Here is a 23,202-nt window from a genome sequence, read left to right on the forward strand (position 1 = left end):
GTAGGAGATGCTGAATGATCAGTGGAAGCAGTGCTTCCCTCCCCAGGTGGAGAAGAGAAACCTGAGGGAAGGCAGCCAACAAGGATTGTCTCCCTTGTGAGGCTTCCATCGCCCTCCTCTAGGGGGAGGGAGAGGTGTCATCGGGTCATTCTGGTTTCACCTGATGGTGTGGAAGGTACATCATGGTGTCCCACGAAAGGTGGCCAGTGCATTTGTGTTAGTGGCTCATGTGGAGGGGGTCCTGAGGGTATTCAGTCCTCCTTGTAGGAAAGCCAGAGGCTGGGCGTGCCATGGGACCTCGTTAGAGAACTTGAGCCAGTAGCAGTCTGCATCTGTGAGCGCATTTGGTTATCTTTACAGTTCAAGGTATTTGGGAACAAGGCAGGTCTGCCTAAGGAGGAGTGCAGCTCCTTACTTCCCTCTTCTACATATTTGGGAATGACCCTTGAGCCCAGAAATGCAGCCAGTCGGATACCTGTTTCATCGGTGTGGCTTGTATCCTAATGCCTTTTTCTTTTTTTTAAATTAATTTATTTTGCTGCATCTTTAGTTTCGGCATGCAGATTCTTCATTGTGGCATGTGGGATCTAGTTCCCTGACCAGGGATTGAACCTGGGCTCCCTGCGTTGGGAGTGCAGAGTCTTAGCCACTGGACTACTAGAGAAGTCCTTTTAATGCCTTTTTCTTAAACGTCCAAGTCATGCTGCAGAATAGGTAGGGTTCATTTTAAAAAAAAAAAGTATCTTTTTTTTATGCTATCCAAACGTCAAATCCCCCTTCTAGGAATTTAAAAAAAAATTATTTATTTGGCTGCACCAGGTCTTAGTTGCAGCGCACAGGATCTTCATTGCATCGTATGGGATCTTTCGTGGCAGTGCGTGGACCCTCTAGTTGTGGCACATGGGCTTACTTGCTCTGTGGCATGTGGGATCTTAGTTCACCAACCAGGGATCAAACCGAGTCCCCTGCATTGCAAGGCAGGTTTTTATCCATTGGACTGCTAGGGAAGTCCCTTGAAATGTAACTTCTGTATCTTCATTGCTATACTCTCCATTGTTCCTGACCTTTTCATTGCATCACAAGTCCTGTCTGGACTCCCCTTAGACTGTGATGTCCTGGGTCCTTTCCCCCTGGCCTCTGGGGCAAAGCTGACAAACGCATGTACACTTAGGCGCCGAAGGCTGATCAGGTGTAAAGTGCTTTCCCTCCTTGTGGTGTCTGCATTTCTTACAGGGGTGAAGACATCCTAAACCAGAGGAATGACTCTCTAGTTGTGGAGTTTCAGTCGTCAGCCAGCAGATGCAGGAGGTATCCTACTGGGTATGGGGGCTTTTCAGAAGCCCGGAGAATCATCCTGAACGACCACCTGCCTGCTCTGTGTTACATCAGTCCACTTCATGCATCCCACCAGTCTTGTATGTTTGGTTAGCCTGAGTTGGGTGAAGACAGCAAGCATGTCTGTGGGAATATCTGTGCATGAGGGGCACACAGTCAGTGCTTCACCCGTGGATGTGTGCATGTGATGCAGGCTTGTGTTTCTGAATGCCAGTGCTGGTCCAGAAATGAGCCAGTTCATTGGAAACCTGCAATGCCTCTCTTGACTCCAGCCCACTTCATGCCCATCCATAGCATGAGCTGTGTGTCCTCAGAGCAGCCTCACTCAGAAATCCATGGTATGTTCACAAAAGTCAGGCCCAGGTGTCTGCACTCTAGGCAGGACAATCGTTCTCTCTCCTGTGAATCTGAAACCTGGTTCTGTGAATGCGTGTCATTCCCATCTTGTGCCTCCCTTATGCCAGTCACTGTCACCAAAGCCACCCTGGGGAGTTCCCAGTAACTATAGGGTTGGAGTGGTGAGCCTCACTGTGGGGAAGACTAAGGTCCCAGCCTCCCTTACGTGAAGGTCACTTCTTGGACTCCCAAACTGAATAACTTTGGGTAATGTACTAAGAATGAATTAAAATGCTAATAGGCTACATGTTCTGGGTATTTTAACCTTCCCTTATCTGAAATTTAAATGAAATGCCTTAGGAGCTCTCAAAGTCTTGCCAGAAGCACATTGAACATCACCCCTTTGACAGCGAATTTAAAATACATCCTGGTCTCATGGGCAGAGCTGGGAGGATAAGCAATATTTATTTTATGATCATTTTATTTGCGTCCTTTACAGCAACATGACATGCATATGCTCTTTTACTTGAGACAGCAATTTAGCTAAAAAAATACCCCAAACCTCACTTATTTTTTTTAAGTTTTTTTGAACCCTTGAATCCTCTCATTATAACAACATTTGATAGCAGTACATTGGATTTTGGGCACCCGAAGCTATTACAGAGCCCTTTTTGGAGATTTCCTTCACGTTTAAACCTTGTGACAGTACTATGAAGCTACTGTTTTATAATGAGGGCTGCAGAGAGAGCAATGGCATGGCTTTTCCGTTATCACATCACTGGTTTATGGCAGGATCACAGTCAGGAGGTGGCCGTCCTGGCTCTCAACTCCAGCCTCTGTCTCCTAGACTGAGAAGGAGGTCTGAGCAAAATGACAACAAGGTCACTTAAACTAACTGCTGGAAATGCACACAGCACTCGTTTGGAGGACATGGCAGTGCCTTACAATGGGTAGTTCTGTTGTCTACACGGGGGCCAGATTTCTCTGTCTACTGAGCTGAAAAAACAAGTCTGTTTCATTCCATCACTTAATGAGTCACTTCCTTATTATTAGTTGAATTAGCCCCTTTATTTTCCCCTTACTAAAAGGAAGGAACACTATTTTTTTTCCCTTAGTCCTTCTAGTTATCAGGTTTCTGGTCACTTCGTAATTACATCTTGAGGGAATAGATATTAATTTTCTTGCACAAAAAGCCCGAGTTCCTTGATGACACACCATGATTCAATTTCCGTCCTCTCTGTCGTTGCCTGCATCCCTTCCTCTTTGCACATTTTTCATGGTGAGGAAGAGTGATCGTGTCAAATATATCAGAAGGAAGGATGGATTCGGGAGGGTTTTGACGACTTGACTGATCAGCAGAGATCAGAAGAAGGCTCATAACCGTGAAAACCACTGCAGCATGGAGTTTTAACAGCTCTTTGGGGATCTAGTTAATGAAAGAATCACTACAGAAACACAGCCATGCAAAAAAAAGGCAGGGGAGAAAGAAAAGAGCAGACACATTCCCATTTAACATTCTGGGGCTATGTCATAAGAGGAAATACACTCATAATTTCTATTTACACATTGCTGTAATTACCGTCTGCTTTAAGATTATTTTCAGTCTTCTGTCAAAGTTGTGTAGGTACTCCCTCTTTCACGTATTAGGAGAGAGGTGTAGTACTGGTTGCAACTTGTCCTGAAGATCTTTTTCCCTCCTGAAGAATGGAATTCTAAAACACCCTCACCGTACTGCTTGATTAGACTGGCTTTCATCCGGTCCATGTTCCCCTTCACCATCATCATTTCCCCGTGACCCAGATCTCTGCACTCAGGTGAATGTTATATTGGGCATTACATTTAATTTGTTTGTGTGTGTGGTTATCCTCTTTTCTTTCTCCCTTATGCAGTGTCTACGAACCAGATAGAAACGTGTTACGGAGGAAAGAACGAGAAAGAAGAAACCAGGAAACTCAGCAGGACGATGGCGCATTTAATTCGAGTTACTCCCTCTTTAGTGAACCCTACAAGGTAGGTGATTTTCACTTGTTCTTCTTCACCCCTCTTCCCTCCTGCTTAACCCCATGGAATGGCAGTTTTGATTACATGAGCTGGCCAACCCAACTTGAGATAGCTCAGCCCCTAAATATGGGGTCCACCCCACAAATTTTGGTGTCTCTTTCACGTGTCTTTACTGGCTGGTCCCTCAGTGAAATACAACTTTTATTGAAGATAGACGTCTCCGTGCTGTGGTTTTTATCCATAATTGACTTCATCTCTGCACTGATTTGCAAAGTCAGTGCTGTTTGTTATGTTTTCTAAACTGTTAGGAAACAAACATTAAAACGAGGTTGGGCTCCATATTTGTCACACATAGCTTATCCTACGAGCAGGGTACTTGATATGGTTCATAAGAAAAGAGCTGTTGGATTGTTTCTTATTTCTGCTGAAGGCCAGAAGTATAACCTCGCTTCCAAAATGAAATTCTCTTCCCAGATTTCACTCACATATCAGGCTGCTTGGAAGTGAGCATAGTTCAGGCCGGGGTCTTAGGGCAGATTGAGCACCACAGTGCCCCCTTAGTCTGTTGCCCAGGGACTGCTGGTGGGGTGATGGACATGGTGCTGTGCTCTCTGACTTCTTCTGTCTGTCCCTCTGGGCTTCTGATGAGAATAATTCTATATTTAGATGTTGGAAGCAAAACAATTTGAGCCAAATCTGGACTTTCAAGGAAAACTTACAGTGGAATGAAAAAAAGAAAGGAAAAGGAAATCCACTCCTAAGGAAAGCCTTAGTCTAGACCATTTGGTGACATGGTGATAGTAAATTTCCTGGTTTCCTTGGCTGCGGCACAAGACCAAGGGAGACGCTTCACTCGTGCGTGCTGAGGCCGGTAGCAGTGGTCCAGCTCTGGTAAGATGCAGAGAGTAGACAGATGTCTTCAGAAACACCGAGTCTGATCAAATCTTCCTGCCCTCATTCTGAGTGTGGCAGGTCTGTCTCTTTCAGTGATAAGGGTGCCTCTGCTTCCATCATCCCCCTGTGTTTCCATGGTCTCTAACAGAAGTGTGGGTGTTGTGTTCTTTCTCTAGACTAACAAGGGGGATGAGCTCTCCAACCGGCTCCAGAACACTTTAGGCAATTACGATGAAATGAAAGACTTTCTCACGGATCGATCAAACCAGAGTCATCTTGTGGGTGTTCCCAAACCTGGGGTTCCTCAGGCTCCCGTGACCAAGGTTGATGAACATTTTGTGGCAGATTCAAGAGCCCAGACTCAGCCAGCATCCGTCTGCAGCACCACATCCTCCACCCCAGCAGCCGTCCCCGGGCAGCAGAGTAAGAGGGGCACCGTGGGCTGGCAGAAGGCTGGGCACCCGCCATCCGATGGCCAACAGAGAGCAAGTAAGCACGGACACAGGACGCTTGATCTGAACAGATCTGCTCACCCAGAAAATCGTAATAAAAACCCCAGCCCCTGTGTGTCAAGCCCCTCATCCTCATCTTCCTCTTCTTCTTCTTCCAACTCAGCACAACAGGGCACTCTCAGGACCTTGCTTGGAGATGGCGTTGGCAGACAGCAGCCACGGACCAAACAGGTGTGCAATGTCGAGGTGGGTCTTCAGACCCAGGACAGGCCCCCCACTATGGGAGCCAAGCACAGCGGCAGTGGCCACTGCGTGCAGAACTTTCCTCCCTCCCTGGCTTCGAAACCCAGCCTTGTCCAGCAGAAGCCTACCGCCTATGTGCGGCCCATGGATGGCCAAGATCAGGCGCCCGATGAGTCTCCAAAGCTAAAGTCGTCTACAGAGACTGGCGTGCACTGCTTGTACAGGGGAGTCCCAGCCACCAAGTCCGAGTCAGCCAGAGCCAAGGCCAAGCTCTCCAAGTTCAGCATCCCCAAACAAGGAGAGGTGAGTCTTTTCTCAACACTGTGTACATGCATCTGAGTTGTTCCGAGTAATGACCTGACAGTTCTGAATTTCACTCCCTATTTCTTTATTTCGACGTGTGACTAATGTCACATGGTGGGATTTGTAGCCATCAATACAGAAGGGTATATGCAGCCATAATGACTCTTAAAATCTCAAACTGATTATAATAAAAATATTTTTAAGTACCAGCATATGCAACTGTGGTGTGTCTGCTAGTTCAGGAAGGAATGCCTTGAAGTAATATAGTTCAAGGAATTTGTGTGTGTGTGTGTGAAAAAGGTAGTGTTGTCAGAGATTTTGTATACTGGAAAAAAGTATGTCAAAGCTTTTAGTATGTAAAGAGGTTAATTTGTATGTAAAAGAGTTCAGAAATTCAACATTTTTGACAGTTTTGAAATGTTCCAGGAAAAACTTCACAAGGTAGGCCTCATCATGTTTTCTAAAGTAATTGTTAAGTGATTCAGTATTGAACATGGTGATTATTCAAATGTTTCAGGTGTCCTATCCATTTTATAATATTTGAGATCTGGATTCATTGATATTAAGTGAGAATTCTCCTTGTCCTATGAAAACGATCTTAGGTTATATGAAGAGAGTGAAATCTTTTAGTTGAGGATCTTCTGGTTTGCATGTTGAGTTTACTCTAAAGTGCTTTTTCATTACATTACAAAATGTATAGGATGAATATATGGAATTTTAGACTTTAAAACAAGTAAATCCTCATCATAGAGTTAGCAAAGAGGCTGCAGCCAGTCACTTGAATAGTAAATCTGGGTGGAAGATGAGGTTCTGTTTGAGAAAATCACATCTCGTATTCTATTCCAAATAGATGACAGTTGCCAAGATCACATGAAGAAGGAACATGACTGTACATTTCATTTGTTTGTTGTGCTGAGATATGGTATACTTACGAAAATACAGTGTAAGCGCCAGAACATTATACTTAGGAACTCTTCAGGAAGTTTTTTTTTTTTTTTTTTTTACATATTCTTTTCGAAAGATGAAATAACAGTGTGGCCAGAATATTCTTTGTATCTTAACTTGATCTAGTAACCAAATGAAACAGATGATTTGACATTTTTCACTGTGGGTCCGACAAGACTGAGCCACTGTCAGGTCTTTTATGCATTTCTGATTTCTCATCTCAGAAAGCACCAGGTACCTACTGAGAGATCAATGTATTCCCCTTAGAGAAGACACATTTGTTACTCTGAGATGTTTACACAGGTTCTCATGAGGAAATTAAGTGACATGCATGCCAGTAACTTCTTTTGATTATTCATTTATGATGGATCCCAAAAAGTGTTTATTAGGAATTAATGGAAGCAAAATGTAATTTCTGTAAGCATTTACATTTCTAAACGTTTGTAGGAAACATACCTAGTACCTGCTGACAAAATTGAATTCATCCAGCTCTTTGATTTTTCTTATCCTCATCAAATAAATGGTCCATACCAGCCAATGAAACCTGACTTATTTTTGAACAAAGGTGACCCTAATCACCAGGAATCCCTTCATAATTTTTTTTAAAATAAATTTATTTATTTTAGTTGGGGGCTAATTACTTTACAATATTGTAGTGGTTTTTGCCATACGTTGACATTCCATTGCCCCAGCCCTGAGCATTTGTCTCATGCATCCTTCATAATTTTAATTCCCAGTGATTCCTTGTTAAAATGAGTTTTTTATGCACCAAAGAAACTTCAAATTTATTTGGTAACAATTTATTTACTTTGGAACCTAATGAGCTTGGTAAAGCTCTGGTGGAAAGTCTGTTTCTGACAACCAGGGCAGCCTTATGTGGACAACTCTGCAGTTTTCACTGGGCTTTTGGGTGTGTCCTTGATCACGTGGACGCTTCCATGATGCCCATCTCAGACTCCAGATTGAGAATGACACGCTGTGCAACTGTTGGTAATCACAGAAAGAGGGGATGCTGGAGGCAGAGATGTAGACCGAGAGAAATGAGAACTCTTATACGAGAAGTGTTTCATTTCTCCCGTGTGGAAGGACATCGAACGTTCTCCAAGGTATATTTCAAAGAGGTCAATCATGCATTGAGGGAAAGCGGTAATGTTGTTTGTAGAACAAAGTTAAAGTTGATGGGGTTTTTTGTTTGTTTGGTGGGGGAGGGTATATACAGTCCTTATTTTAGCAAAAAGCTTTGCATATTAGGGACATCATGGTAATTTTGCATATTAGGGACACTATGGTAATTAGGATCATGTAACTCTTGTGTGTTCCATCAGTCTGCTATTATAATAACATAACTCTTTTCCATGGGCAGCAGAGTGGTACCTATAAGTGAATGTTCCACTTCCTGTTCTTCAAGCTCAAAGGGTTTGTTGGTTGGTTTGTTTCTTTACAGTATCCCCAAGAGTTTAAAAAATACCCTTTGTAGAGATATCATTCAATATTTATAAGACATTTCTATAAAGGCACAGTCATAATAGAAACTGAAGAATTTTATCAACTAGCTGAATTTGAAGGTATATTTGCTTTTATTTTTTGGAAGGAATGAAACAGGGTGGCAAGCCATTTAATAAATGTTAATGCCATTGTATTTTTTTACACAGATACCAGCTCTATGAAAATGTCTTCTCAGTAGTACTGATGTTGTTTTCCCTGAGATAGAGCATATGTTTCTTAGGAAAATTGACACAGGAGATGACCTGAAGGGACCTTGCGTTACTTGTCTACACTTTTTCAAGATGTTAGCTGTAGAGCAAGACTTAAGACACTGTGAAGAATTTGGAGACTCAGAAGAAGTGTTGGGTAAAAATGACGAGAAAACCAGGGAAGTGAAAATATAACTATTTGTATGGTACTGGGAAGGGCTGTTCCTCATAAGAAAAGCAAATCAATAGCTAGGTGGAATGTGGTGTGAGAGATTAAAAAAATTTTAAAACATGATCTCTGCCTCCAAGAAATTAAGGAGACTCCAGCACTTCACTTTTAATTTGCCATTTCTCTCACTTATAGTCCAAACAAAATTTAAAATTGGGCTTCTAGCCTAGGAAAATTCCCTTACCTTCGTAATCCTTAGAGTAGAAAAAATTCTTTGTTGTTTTTAAAAGTTGAGAATTTGAGAATCTCTCTTGTCTGATTTTACAATTGGTAAATTCTTCATTCTTTCCGACATGTGCACCCTATCTGCTGCCATGGCGAATTATTTGTTACCATTCTTTCATCTTCAATAATAGGTAATTAGTGTAGAGAAATTTCAGTGCAGTTTGATGTGGAAGTGAAAGACCTCAAGGGACTTCCTTCACTGATACACCTGCCTCTTGGCTGGCTGTTCTCAGCTCAGTTTTGTGTTTAATGAAAAACATATTTTTGTTGTTATAGCCAATACTTTCATTCCTGACACTACCCCTCATTAAGTGAGCTTTCCCTGGGGTGCCACTTGGAAGGGTGGCTCCTGTTAGGTAGGAGCCAGGAGCCTTAAGGAATGGCTGAAGCAGGCATATTGGAATGTTCTAAGGCAGGGCACACTGAATCTTATTTCTGGTTGAAGTGAATTATTTTTTATTTCATGCACACACATACACAATTAATATTTTGCCCTTAACATGTAACATGTAATTCACTGTTAACCTAGAGGGGGCAAATATAGGTTGTGAGACCTAACATTTATACTGTCTTAGGGGTCCTGTTTAGGAAAAAAAGAAAAGGAAAATATTTTACAATTGAAATATTTACAAAAACACATCTTTGGGGCTCCTCTTGGGACCTTGGGAGGAACCTTGGCTCCAGAGCCCCTGAAGTTTATGCTTCATTAGTTTCACAGTGCCTGTCTTTGGCTCATGGGCTAATAAGACATTGTTATTTGAAATAAGAGGTGAAATTACCTGAAAAGATAATTTCAGATTGGAAAAGTGTGCTTCATATTAGTCTCAAAGTTGGTAGAATTAAAAAAATACATACTTTTATCCTAGGTGCTGTAGGCAAAACAAAAATTGGGCAGTGCTATGAAAAAGTCTAATATGTAGTGCAGTGGAGACAAAATATGAGCCTTAGTCTATGAAATCAGTTTGTTTGGCATGCTACAGCTTCAGCGGTGGCATTCTAAAATGTTCACGTTTTAGTTTCTGTTTGCTATTAATTTAATAAATGGCAGTAACTTACACTGCTCTTGCAGAGGGCTTGAGTGGCTGGGAAAAGAACGTGTTTGTGAAGTCAGGAAACCCATGACTACTGCCCCTCCCCGGGGAAAGAGACACCTATATTTGAATACCATTTAGTAGACTGTATGTTAAGAGTTTTCTTAGTGGTTGATAATTCATCTACAAGAACACACTGACCGTTTTTGGTTGATCAGATTTCTGTTTTTAAAAGAAGTCATTAAATCCCTTAAGATGTATTGATTAATCATAGCATTTTCATGACGGGCATTTTAAAATCACCATTTATACCACAAATAAGAGCAGAAAGATAAAGCACCTTGATTTCATAAAACAGCTTCCTAGAAAAGCAATTAACTGACTTTTTCTTTAAAGTTCACACAAGATAAATGAGGTAGGTTCCCTACAGCCTGTCTCTCTCGGTTACCTTTGTATGAAAATGGATTTCTTCCAAATGAAAGTCGGCACCAGCCTGTCGGAGGAAGAAGGCGTCTGCAAAGCAGTGTGTACATTATATATTCATACCAGGCTAAATTTCTTAATTACATTTGAGCTGCTTAATGTTTTCAAATCAAAGGATGCTCTCTGATTGCTCCCTGATGGAAAGAGGGTGTGTGGCCAGCCTGTGATTGGCCTCACCCTGCCTATCACGATAGCCTCCATCCTCCCACAGTGTGGCTTAGCAACGGCATCGATGGTTACACTCGGTGCTTCTTCCTCTCCACAAGATATGCATCCTCTTTTCTCTCGGGAAGTCTCAGAGAACTGGTACCGCTTAGACTCACAAATTTGATCTCAGATATGGTGGGACGAAAGCGCTTGTTTTCCATCTTACAGGTGGGTCATCCTGAAGGTCACAGCAGAGGCTGGCAAGTGGAAATGTTTCTGTAGTTTTTGGTACTCTTGTGTTCAGCCAGCCTGTTTTGGTACTCTTATATTTACCCTAAAAGGTAAAGCACTCAGTCACTTTAAAATTACTTCAGTTGTTCTAATCTTATATTGAAAATGGTGGAGAAAGCATATTAAAATGTGACCTGTTGGGAGAAGGTACAGGTCTCTTTTCCCATCCCCACTTCCCCTTTGGCTTCTCTAGATTCATATTATAGAGTTTTCCAGCCATGAGGTGGGAAGCTACTCCCAGTGATGGAGGCGTTGCAGGCAGGACACGGGTAGAGGCAGGTGGCAAGCCACTTTACTTTCCCCATATATTTTCTCAGTTCTCAGAAAGCTTCCTGTCCCAGATATCATCTGGACAGATCATGGGTCTGTTTTCCCTTAAATGGCAACCTTGTGGGTGTCGCTTCAGACCTGGGACTGAGAGCCTGAAGCCTGGGAGTTGGGAGTCACTTGAAAAGATGCTGTGTGGTCCAGCATCTCCCCCGCCCTGCACAGTCCAGAGAGGAAAGCCTCTTCTTATGTGTTTCATCCTCTCTTGGGCAGAAATCACGTGCAGGCTTTTGGATACACTGGACTGGCATGGGGCTCAGTGAGATGACCAGGTCTCTGGACACCCACAAGGACCAGGGTTCAATCCTAGTTCTGACACTTGTTAGCCATGTGACCAGGAGCCAGGGCTTTAACTCCCCCCCCGCCCCGTTTCCATTCTTGTGAAGTGGAGAGAAGGATAATATCTGCTCGACAGAGTTACCGGAGGGTAGATGAGATAAAGTCTGTAATGTGCTTAGCACAGTGATATTATGGTAAGTGTTCAAAAAATACTGGCTGCGTTATTCTCGTTTGAAATGCCCCTGAAACAACAAAAGCTAACAAAATATAAAAACGAAGGTGTTACTGAAAGTGGTTTTGCTTGTGTGTGAGTTGGAGGTGTAGTGGCCCCGTGACAAGAGGTGGGCGGAGAAAGAAAAATGAAATTCTGCAATTTCTTTTGTGTTTATTTGTTAAAAATCACTGCTGTCGTGAAGACTGAGATTATCCTGGATTAATACAGCAAAGCCTTAGTGACACGAGTCTCCCTTATTTAATGCTTAACCCTGTCCTGAGAGTTTATTGCTGAGTCTGGCATGGAATTTCTCAGTCTATGTTTTCAGTTTTTCTGAGCTATTATTATCTGCCGTGGACCACGTCATTCTTGAGTTTTATTACCAGTTCCATGAAACACAAAATCAACAAGACTGGGGCTGAGAAGAAACATTAAAATGTTCAGGTAGCACTATTTAGAATGACTCATTGAAACAGATCTCTTTGAAGGCACAGAGTATTAAATAGCGTGTTTAATTGAGCCAAGCGGCAGCATCACTCACTCCCGTGAGGAAGCTGCATTAGCGATACCTCTGTAGTATGCATGCATGGAGGGGCCTGCTGTTTGCACACTCCATCTGGGGCTGCACAGGGGACCAGTGGCCTGCTGGCCACCCCTGGACATGGCGGTTTTCTGTTCTGACCCAGGTCAGGCTTCAGGACCAGCAGACACTTTCACAAATTGGTTAGCTTAGATCAGCAGAAATGTATTATCTCACAGTTCTGGAGGCTGGAAGCCGGAAATCAAGGTGTCAACAGAGTTGGTTTCCTTGGAGGGTTGTGAAGGGGGTGTTGCTCCAAGCTTCTTTTCCTTGACTTGTAGATGGCAACCTCTTCCTGTTCTCATGGTGTCTTTCCTTGCTTTACCTGGGTCTGTCCCATTTTCCTCCTTTGGTAAGGCCATCAGTCACTTTGGCTTAGAGCCCGCCCAGATGGCCTCATTTTAACTCAGTTACCTTTGCCAAGACCCCATTTCCATCTAAAATTTAAAACTCTGAAGATCACAGTTGAATGCAACAGTGCCCATTGATAGCATTTTTATGACTGCTTGATAAGTTAGTGATATAAGTGCTTAGAACAGAGGTGGGCGCATGGTAAGCACTCAAAATATCCACGCTGACAAAAACAGCTAAAGTTATTATTATACCTGTTCATAGTAGCTCTGGCTGCTTCACATGTCCCTTATGATATGCTCACCCCTAGATGGTTTGAGAGCTCAGAATCTGGAAATTGAGATGAGGTGGATGCAGCTCACTAGAATTGGAGTGCCTTGTGAGGGCAAGGATTTCTGTTTTGTTTTGACTGCTTTGTTTATGGAAGCACTCCTGACAGTGCCTGGTGCACAGCCTGTGCTCAGTTAGATATTTGTTGAATCAGTTGATTAATGTAAGGACGTGGGTGAAGGAAGTCACTCCCTTCCAACCACTGACCTCCTCTCTTTGGGGCCCCAGTCATTTCTGCCGAGCCTTTTATGGGAAGAAAGGAGGCTGTTGCTTCCAACAAGTAATTTATAGCTGCTGTGCCAAAGGGCAATGGGAACCATATTTACTGATGTATGTAAACACAGCCCAAGTGAAATAAACCACGGAGCTATATGCAGGCCTTGGAAACAAAAGCCGAAGCAGGCCGGGCCTCTGCCAGGGGTGCTGTGTGTGTGCTTGGTCTCTTTCTCCCTATTCTCCTTTGTCTGATTTCCATGAGCAGGAGTCCTGGCTGGGGGGCAGGGCGTGTGGTGGGCTGCGTTTGTGATTCTCCAGGTCTCTAGCCACGTGACGTGAGACGTGGGAACAAGCAGGGCGCTGAGGGTGCTGGGGGCACAGGGCAGCGCCCACACCTTCACACCTTCTGCCATGAGCATGAAGTGTTCATGTACTGGAAAGAGCCTAGGATATAGGGTTTCTTAGAGGCGCCCCCCCACCCCCCGCCAGTGAGCGCCGATTCCCGGAATGTCCCACAGCCCTTTTCCTCTGGGTGACATTCTGTGTTTCTGTCACAGTCCTATTCCAGTTACTCATGGTAACCCACCGTTTCATAATTTACACAAACATAATCCACATCCAGGTTTATTTGTCATCTTCCAGACACATCCTTCAATAATATTGCTGGTTACATAGCATTCAGGTCTATGTAGCTCTTGGTCAACGCAGTAAAGGGTTGACCCATTTAAGTGTGTGACAGGAGGATAAACAATGAAAAATAGAAAGGTGTACACATTCAGCAATGTATCAGCCCCTCCCCTCTCCCTTTAATTCTCAGAAGTCTTGAAAATCTCACAAAGAGCCTTGGTGATGGAAGGTCTTCTCCAAACCTCTGTGGTGTATCCGGCTCCTCCCTTGACAGCCCTGTACAGGTTCCTCCTGTCTGTGTTCAAACTCCACAGCCTAGAGGCAGCTCATAGCCTCCAGGGAGGCCACCCTATCTTTGGATCCTCTCGCCCTTCCTATGTGGACCTGCAAATCAACCTGTCACTTGGGCTTCTTGGCTTTAGATTTGCTTCCTGGAATTTTGGTGGTGGTCTGTTTCGGTTCTGTTTTTCTGTTTTCTTTTTTTTTAACTATTAACTCCTGTAGGTTAGATCCTCACCCTGTCCCTCTGGACGGTGATCCTTGCAGGATCATGCCACGCTTTCCCGATAGACATCAAGTCCATTTAAGTGTGAGTTTTCAGAGTAGCTTTCTTTGCTTCATCATGGCCTGTTTTAACCACTTCTTTTTAACCTTTTGTAAGTGATGATAAGTATTAGGGAAAAAGAAAAAAACAGAGCAGAGTAAGGGGCGGGGGATGCGTGTGATGTCGGGTCGGGACTGGGTTATAGTGTTGGAAAGGGTGGTTAGGACAGTCCTCACTGAGTGAGGGAGATTTGAGCAAGAAGAAAATGAGGGAGTCTGCCAGGAAGACAGCTTGAGAGAGTGTCAGGTAGGGTAGGATAGAGATCCTCACCCTGCAATAGCAGCAAGGCCTACGCTGCCCCAGAGTGCAAGGGGAGGAAGAAGACCGGAGGGGAAGCCCACCATCTGAGCACTCTCAGCCACAGTAAGGACAGTGAGTGAGAATGAGGAGCCATTGGTGGATTTTGAGCGCAGGTGTTGTGATCTGACTTAGGTGTTACAAGGATCTGACTTAGGTAGTACAAAGATCAGTCTTGCTATCGTGTCAAGAGCAGACTGTACCCAGGCAGGAATAGAAACTCTGCTGGTAGATTGCTGCCCTGATCCAGGGGAGCAATGATAGCAGTTAGGACAAGGTGGTGGCAAACATGATGAGGTTGGACTGTAGATCCACATGGAAGGAGAGCCAGGAAGGTTTTCTAATGGCTCGGATGACAGATGGAGAGGAACAGAGGTCAGATTTTGACCTGAGCAGCTGAAAGGAAGTTGCTGTCAACTGAGAAGAGGAAAGCTGTATGGGAAGCAGGGTTTGGGGGGAAGAGCAGAAGTTCATGTGTTTATTGAGTGTGAGATGTCTATTACACATCTATGTGGAGGTAATAAGTAGGCACACAGATTGGAGTGACAATTCTGGAGTTTAGTAGAGAAGACAATCTACATCTGGGCCAGAGATGGAGATTTGGGAGTTTTCCGCATACATGTGGTATTGCATGCCTTGAGGCTGGATGGTCTCCCAGAGGCTGCGTGTGGCTGAGGAAAAGAGCTGAGTGCTGGTGCAGTCCGAGGGCGAGGGGTTGATGGGCAGAAGGGCGCTGTAAAGGAGACAGAGAAGAAGGAATCAGTAGGTAGGAAGACAACCGTGCGCTGTCCAAAAGCCACAAGGAGAGAGGGTGTCAAGGTGGGAAGAGCATGATCACCAGGGTCAATTCTGCTGATACTGGATTTAGTAACATGGACGAAAGGTTTTGGGGCCAAAGCCTGTTTGGTTTGAAGAGAGAATCAAGCAGAGGAATTAGAGACATTACATATAGACAACTCTTTCCAGAAGTTTTACTGTAAAGATCAGCAAAGATTTTGCAAATAGCATGTCTTCACTGTAAAAACTTGGATGACATTAAGAATACAAAGGAGAAAAAAAATCCCTTGTAATCCCACAATCTGGAAAAAATCACAATTGACATTTGGTATGGATCCTTCTGGGCATTTCCTATACTTCCTCCTGTATGGAATTGGGATGAAGCTGTTAGGTTTGGTCATTATCCCATTCATTTTTCTAACATACCGTCAACACTGTACTATGTCATTGAACAGTCTTTGACAGCATTTGATGCCTTTTTTTTTTGCATCTTATTTGGTTGGGAGACTTCTTCAGTGGTTTTATCCTATGGAGGTACCACAATTTATTTATATAATCCTTTTCTTGGGCACTTATGCTGCTTTTGGGGTTTTTTTAATTATTGTAAATTATTCTGCAATGAGTGGCCTAATAAATAAATTTTGTGTTGATATAATATTTCCCAAGAAATAGTTCTTAGACATCTAGTTTATGATTCCAAAATGAACAAGAGCTTCTCATATATAATCGTTTGTGAATCTTCTGTTCATGTCCTTTACTCATTTTTCTGTTGAAGTATTTGTATGTTTTCTTACTGAGAAAATGAAAGTGAAAATCACTCAGTCATGTCCAACTCTTTGCCACCTCATGGATTATACATTTCTACATTTCATTCTCCAGGCCAGAATACTGGAGTGGGTGGTAGCTTTTCCGTTCTCCAGGGATTCTTCCCAACCCTGGGTTCAGAAAAAGTTCTTTAAAGTTGACCTTTCCTAAATATATTGTAAGCAGTTTTTAGTCTTTTGATTAACTTTGTTTAGTAGAGAAATTAAATTTTTCATCCTTCCTGTGATGTCTTTCTTTGTACTTATGGTTTACAAGGCTATTTCCATAGGTATATTGAAGAGTTAAATCTAATGTATGAAACCCATAAAATAACTAGATGAAAAGTTATCTATCAGCAACTTATTTTGCTGAGGTGAAGCTTTGCTTACTTATTTTTTCAAATAGTCAAAGTCCAGTATAACTGATTAATTAGTATATCTTTTCACTATAATTTCAGTAAGAAAAAAGATAAATATTCCATATTTATGGAAGTGTGATACAGCTGTAGGTAGGGATCCTATGATACAATTTCTTGTAAAACTGGGAAGACTTAAAATACTCCATCCTCTTTTCAAGACCTACCACTAAGCCCCACCACTTTTGACAGTCTGCTTCAAGCATCCAAGAACTTCTTTTCTTCTAAATTATTATCATGTCCACGTGTGATATATTGTCATTGTGTTGTTCAGTCACTGAGTTGTGTCTGACTTTGTGACCCTATGGACTGCAGCAAGCCAGGCTTCCCTGTCCTTCACCATCTCCCAGAGTTTGCTCAAATTGAGTCAGTAATGCCATCCATGGTGCTGTATTACCATGTGTTATATTCTCTTATTTACTTCTCTTTGTGTCCATCTGATCTCACAGATATCTTGCAAGTATCACAAATATCTGATCTCACAAATACCTTGTCCATCTGATCTCACAAAGATGTTGAGATCAGGGTTCCCTTCTCGTTTATTTTTGCACTAATGATGAGGATTCTATTTGATCTAGTACTGAATTATTTTGTTCCTGAGGTCTGGGCATTGCCTTTCTGTACCTGTTAAATAGAGACAGACCTACTTTAATTGGTTTGAATAGTATTCTGTGATTTAGTGACAGAAATAAAGACTAGAATGAAGTTTAAGCATAACATATAATCTGACCCAGGCTTTATCTCCATCTGCTTAACTAGAGTTCTTGCTGGTCCTAAGCATGTCATTTTCTTTCACTCTTTTCTCTGTTTCTCCTTGAAGTGCTGTCCTTTCCTAGTCTGCCTGCCAAATTCTCCTTTTTCCCAGGCCAGTTCCTCTTAAATATAACAATAATACTTAGAAGTTAGAAAGTCACCACCTAGAATTGAACATTGTTGACATATTGGCACATTTGCTTTCCATCTTATCCTCTCTCTCTCTTTTTTTTTTTGCCACTGTGCCATGTGGCATGTGGGATCTTAGTTCCTCGACCAGAAATTGAACCTGTACCCCCTGTATTGGAAGCACAGAGTCTTAACCACTGGACCCCCAGGGAAGTCCCTCCATCTTATTCCTGATACTTTTCTGTTTCATCACTCATTGTTTTTATTAACAGGTTACATGTTCATTTAAACAAGTTACATAATGGAGAACAATGAAAATTTAAAACCAGCTCAGATCCCACCATCCAGAAAAAGAAAAATATAAGATGAACTTCACTCCAGATAGCATTTTTTCCCTTCTCTCTCTTTATATTTCTTTAGATTCATCAAACAGAGAACCACTCTTGAGTTCTGTCATATGCTCCTCTGATATGCCCATCTGTTATTTCTTGTAGATGTTTTGTTCTTTCTGCTTAAATACCTGAAGAATTACTTCTTTAAAATTCTGTAGCTTAATGAAAATGTTTCAGTACTGAGCATTTCCTGAAACATGGGGTGTTCTTTCAGTCTTTCAAGATTAGTTCATTTTTCTAGTTCAGGGGATTTCTTTTATATTAAGTGTTTGCACATATTGATTTTGATTTGCCTTTTAATTGAATTATCCTTATGTTGAGTCTGATTGATCTTTTTTGCAGTTCTATTAATACTAATTTCTTTCTAATTGCTTTGATCTGTATTTTTTCACCTGAATTCACTGTTATTTTTCCTAATCCTTTTCTCTGTGTCAGTGATTCAGAAACAGTTTCCATTCTGTTTCTTATAGTCTCTGATTTTTTTCGTTAGTTATATCACATGATTGTATACCTTAGTGGAAAAAAAAAAGAGATTATGCCCCTCCCTGTGATTACTTGTCATTTTTTTCCCAAGAATTTATAAAATTCTACTTCTCATTTCTATTTTACTAATTATAAGATTAATTTATTGCTGTAGTTCAGGGTTTTATTTTTCATGAAAAAGTTATAAATCATACTCTCCTTTATTCACACAATTAAATTTTGGTTCTTCCTTTTAATGGGCATTTTTCCAGTAACATAATCCTCAGAAAAAGAAGCATCTCTATTATAAATTAATTAGAGCACATTGTTATAATAGGTTCCAAAAACAGCAGCTTAAAAACAAGACAAAAGCTAATTTCTCTTTCATTTTAAATCTGAGATAGTGTGCTGGTTCTGCTCTGTGATACCCAGTCATGGAGTCAGGCTCCTTTATCCTGTTGTTCTATGATCAGTAGGAGTGTTAGGCGCATACGTGTGATCCAAGATGCTCCGTGCTCCTTTCCAGACTGGGAAGTTGGAAGGGGAAAGTTGGGGAGAGTGTGTGCTGCCCTGTAGAGGTTCAACTTGGAAGGAGTGCAAACCACTTTCTTTCATATTCCATTGGCCCGAATTAGTCACCCAGCTCTCTGAGATTCAAAGAAGGCTGAGAAAATTGTCCAGTCTTTATGGTGGGTCATTGTGTGCCCTGAGAAAAAATTTATATTCTGGAAGAAGACATGAATAGATACTGGGGAAAAGCAAGCAGTCCCTGCTGTATAGTAGTTATTACTTTATATCAGTGGTTGCTCATTTAAGGGTTTAGCTCTCATGGTTTCCATGAGCCCTTCAAAGGAAGGAATCATTTTCTCCTTTCTCACTTCTCCAGTGTTTGAGTCCAATGTTTTTGTTGAATTGTTGTTTTTGAATTAGGATGACACAGTCTATGTAATTTTCTGAATTTCTGGATGAATGGGATCTATAAATTCATAAAGTGTTTAAGGACATTGTAGACATTTTTGACAAATAGAGAGAGGCTCCCTATTATATTATTATATATGATAATTGCCCCTGACATCAATGATAGTTACAAAGTATATAAATTTGATTGAAGTAAGTATAAATATAGCCAGTAATATAGGTTCTTTCTACTCAATATGAAAATTTCTTTGGCTAATAAGTGGATTCCTATCTAAATTCATGAGTTCTCTTCTGACATTTGGGTTAAGCCTGAAATGGATTAATCTTTTTCTGATCAAGTTTCATAAGCTGTGATTTCTCTGGTGACTACATTTAATTAGATATTAAATAAACTGCTTATCTTTATACCAACAGGTTTTATGACTGCATTTTTTCCCTGAGCTGTATTTCACAGATTAAGTATCTAGCAGAAGTAAAAATAAAATAAAATATTTAGTAGATATATTTAGTAGACCACAATAACCTTAGATTAGAAATTAAAATATGCCTACTTTTAAAACCAAAAATAAATATTTGAGCTTAAATTTAAAAGATAGAGATAGGTAAGATTGTCTAAGTATATCCATTCCAGTGAAAAAAAATATTTTGCTTTTCCAGCTAATGTTTTTCCCCACCCCCTAGAAATTGACTACACTTCTTTTAAGTGGAAAAATTCTATTTAATCTGCAAAGCCTGAAACATTTTGTGATAAGGCTGTGAAGATTTTAATTAAAAACTTGGGTTTCCCTTTTTTCTTTTTTTCAATACCCCACCCTATGGTAGGATTCTTCCACTCAAACATAATGACATTCTGACTCGCTCCACCCCCACTACCCTTGCCCATGTGTTGGAATGGAGAGGAGAGATTGTAGGCCTTATGAATATTGAACAGCCAAGATTAATTTAATCTGCTGTTTCAGTGAATGGAACATCACAGAGATGGATCTGGAAATGCCAGATGACCTTTTGTTCAGATCAGAAGAGAGTTTCCAAGTTGCTGCAGAAATAGGATCCAAACAGAAGGAAGATCAATTGTCAGATTGCCTAAAGGCATAAAATCTGTAAAAGGTTTAATTTTTCTCAGTTAGATTCTGTTCCCTAGAGCTCAGCAAAGTTTTAGAAGAGACTCTTCCACTCTCCAGAAGTTTCTTCAATTCCTTCAAATTGAAAATGAAATGGTTGTTTCCTCTCTCTGTTAATCCCTCTCCTCCCCAGGCAAACTTCAAGTGAAGACTGTGTAGGGATAGATGAGTAGGGTAACCTCCCTGGGACAAAAGTGATGGCTCAGCTGGTTATGGGAAGGTTGTGGTGAGTTGGGGTTCATCTGAGTTCCTGGTTTGAGTTTCTGGCATGTATCTCTGGGTGGTATCTTTGGGCCTTAATGGTTAAACAGCATCCAAGCTGTAGTCTGCTTTAACCAAATGTTTTCTGGATGTTTTCATTTCAATGGTTTAAGATCAAGTTGACCACAGCATGTGCCATTGTCTTACTGGGACTGTTGGAATCATCTTGGGTTCTTTATTTTATACCATATCTTGTTGATTGCTCTTTCCAAAAATCTCAAATAGTCATACAAATCTTAGTGCTACTTCCTATTTAACTACTAGCTTTTCTAGCTTTTGAATATTCATCAAGTCAACTTCTTTTTAACAAACCCTGAAGAGCATTATCTGATTAATCCTTCTAAAGATTCAGTTTCTCCTCTTTCTTCCCCACCTTAAAATCCTTGCAGGCAAACAGGGGAGAAGTATATCTATGTGATACAGAACAGGTATTTCGTGGACAAATTTCAGATAATTTAATTTCATAATTCCTTTAAATTTTTTAAAAATTGTAGTAAAAGAGCACATAGCATAAAATTTACCATCTTAACCATTTTTAAATGTACAGTTCAGTTGCGTTAAATGCACTCCCATTGCAGTGCAACAGTATCTCATAACTCTTGAGGGTTTTTATCCCCCTCATTTTGAAGAGAGTTGAAATTTTGTTGTATCTCACACAAGTTTCAAAGTATTCTGTACTTAAATGCTGAAGAACTTCATGCCAGTCAGTTACAGTCATTATATACAGTTAAGTAGTGGCTCCTGGAATCTTCCTGGAGATCAGTTATGATTGTGCTGTTCCCTCCTCCTTTTTCTGGTCTCTCCTAAGTAACTAAGGACTGTGTCTCACTCATATTAGGTATTTGGGGACTGTTTGTTGATTGACTATGTGGGATGTTAAGACCATTGTCGATAAAGGATACTGCCTTTCTTCATCACCCTCCCAATAAGCCAGGCTAATTGCATGATGTTACAATGAAATGCAATTGGACTTCCCTGGTGGCTCAGATGGTAAAGAATCTGCCTGCAGTGCAGGAGATCTGGGTTCGATCTCTGGGTTGGGAAGATCCCTTGGATAAGGGAATAAGTACACACTCCAGTATTCTTTCCTGGAGAATTCCATAGACAGAGGAGCCTGGCAGGCTATGGCCCACAAGATCACAAAGAGTTGGCGACTAGCACACACTGAAACACAATTTGACTACATCAAGAAAAAAAATAGTTAATATTGCTAATACTCTCACATAAGCAATTAAAACTATGAAGAGAACATGTGAAAGTAGCAGGATGCTTTTTTAATATCTGTGAATGATCTTATTCAAGTGAATTATTTGATTTTATTTGCATTCTCACATGCCTTAGAAATAAGTAAAATGAAATAAAACATCATATTTTGAACTAATTTTCAACCTTCTCATTTCATAGGATTAAAAAATATATGGTTTTGATTAAAATTCACAGATGGATTTCTCAGTCTCCTTTCCAGACCTGATTCCTTTTTAAAAGTCATTATTGGGCTATTCACCAACGAGACTGACCAGCAGCAACTCAGGTCAGTTTTCCTAATTGCTCTGGCCTTCAGGTGTGTTAAATTACACCCTATTCTCTTCCAAACATATTTTGGTTCCTTTACATGTTGTACCAGTGACCAAAGTAAAAAATATAACATTCAACTTTGTCAGCCTCAGCACTGAATTTTCTGTTCTAGATAATGTAAAATAGAATGTTTTACATTACAATAAAACTTTACAGTAAATTATAATAAAACCCCTAGGATTAAAACTACCCTGAAATGTTGCATAAAGCTGATTAATTAATTTTGTATTTTATACATTGCAGTGTTGATATTCTTGGTTCTGTGCTCTTTCACTCTACACATTTTCCCATGAGGGTTGGGGGAGGGCTTTATCATTCCAGTAACTTCATATATCATCTGTATGTTTACAATATATGTCTTTAGTCCTGATCTTCCTTCTATGCCAAAAAGCCATATTTCTAACAGCTTCTTGATTTGCCCATGTGGATATTTTTGTGGACACCCCATATTTAAAATGACCAGCACTCTGGTCCTCTGCAGAGGACTTCTCTGAAATTCTATGTCTTGGTTAAAAGAGGGCCTTTCCTCTGGGTTCTAAGCTAGAACCTTCGAAGTCATTTGCTGTTTCCATCATTCTATCGCTACTTGATTTGATCCTTGGGTCGGGAAGATCCCCTGGCGAAGGAAATAGCAACCTGCTCCAGTACTTTTGCCTGGGAAATCCCATGGACAGAGCAGCCTGTGGGCTACAGTCCATGGGGGTCACAAAGAGTTGGACATCACTGAGCACACACACACACAGACACACACACACAGACACACACATACATGACCTCTACTTCATTGTTAGTTCCTTTTAATTTTATCTTAGAAAGTCTCTTGAGTAGAATCCCTCATCCTTGGGTTTCATCACCTCTTGGCTTCTTGCCATTAATCTCTTCCAAATGTAGTTCAGCATCCACTTACTACCAGGCATATATAACTAAAAATTTTTTTCTAATGTAGAGGAAATAAAAAGGAAAACACTAGTCTGATCATGTTACATTCTTGCTCCAACAGCTCCTTTTTTTACCCGGTTTCCTAGAGCAGCTTTCAGCATCTACCAAGTGTATCCTGCAGAACATTAGTTTGGAAGGTTATCAGTAACTCCATGAAAATGATGTTTGAGTTACATGGGTTTTTACTTTCATATTTCTCTTATACCAAATGTTATATTATGA

The 23,202-nt window shown here is 41.1% G+C and overlaps 1 protein-coding gene across 2 annotated transcripts in view; it reads left to right on the forward strand.

The window, feature by feature from the left end:
- Positions 1-23,202, forward strand: part of AFF3 (ALF transcription elongation factor 3) — a 555,281-nt gene that overhangs the window by 89,468 nt on the left and 442,611 nt on the right. For both annotated transcript variants that reach the window (XM_081484340.1, XM_081484341.1), the window contains exons 3-5: positions 3,561-3,681; positions 4,743-5,055; positions 5,182-5,564. In XM_081484340.1, the coding sequence (XP_081340466.1) occupies positions 3,561-3,681; positions 4,743-5,055; positions 5,182-5,564 (817 nt within the window). The remainder of the gene's footprint in view (positions 1-3,560; positions 3,682-4,742; positions 5,056-5,181; positions 5,565-23,202) is intronic.

Source organism: Giraffa tippelskirchi, chromosome 4 (genome assembly GCF_054371585.1).
Source record: "Giraffa tippelskirchi isolate mGirTip1 chromosome 4, T2T-mGirTip1v1.2.pri, whole genome shotgun sequence".
Classification (NCBI taxonomy): Eukaryota; Metazoa; Chordata; class Mammalia; order Artiodactyla; family Giraffidae; genus Giraffa; species Giraffa tippelskirchi.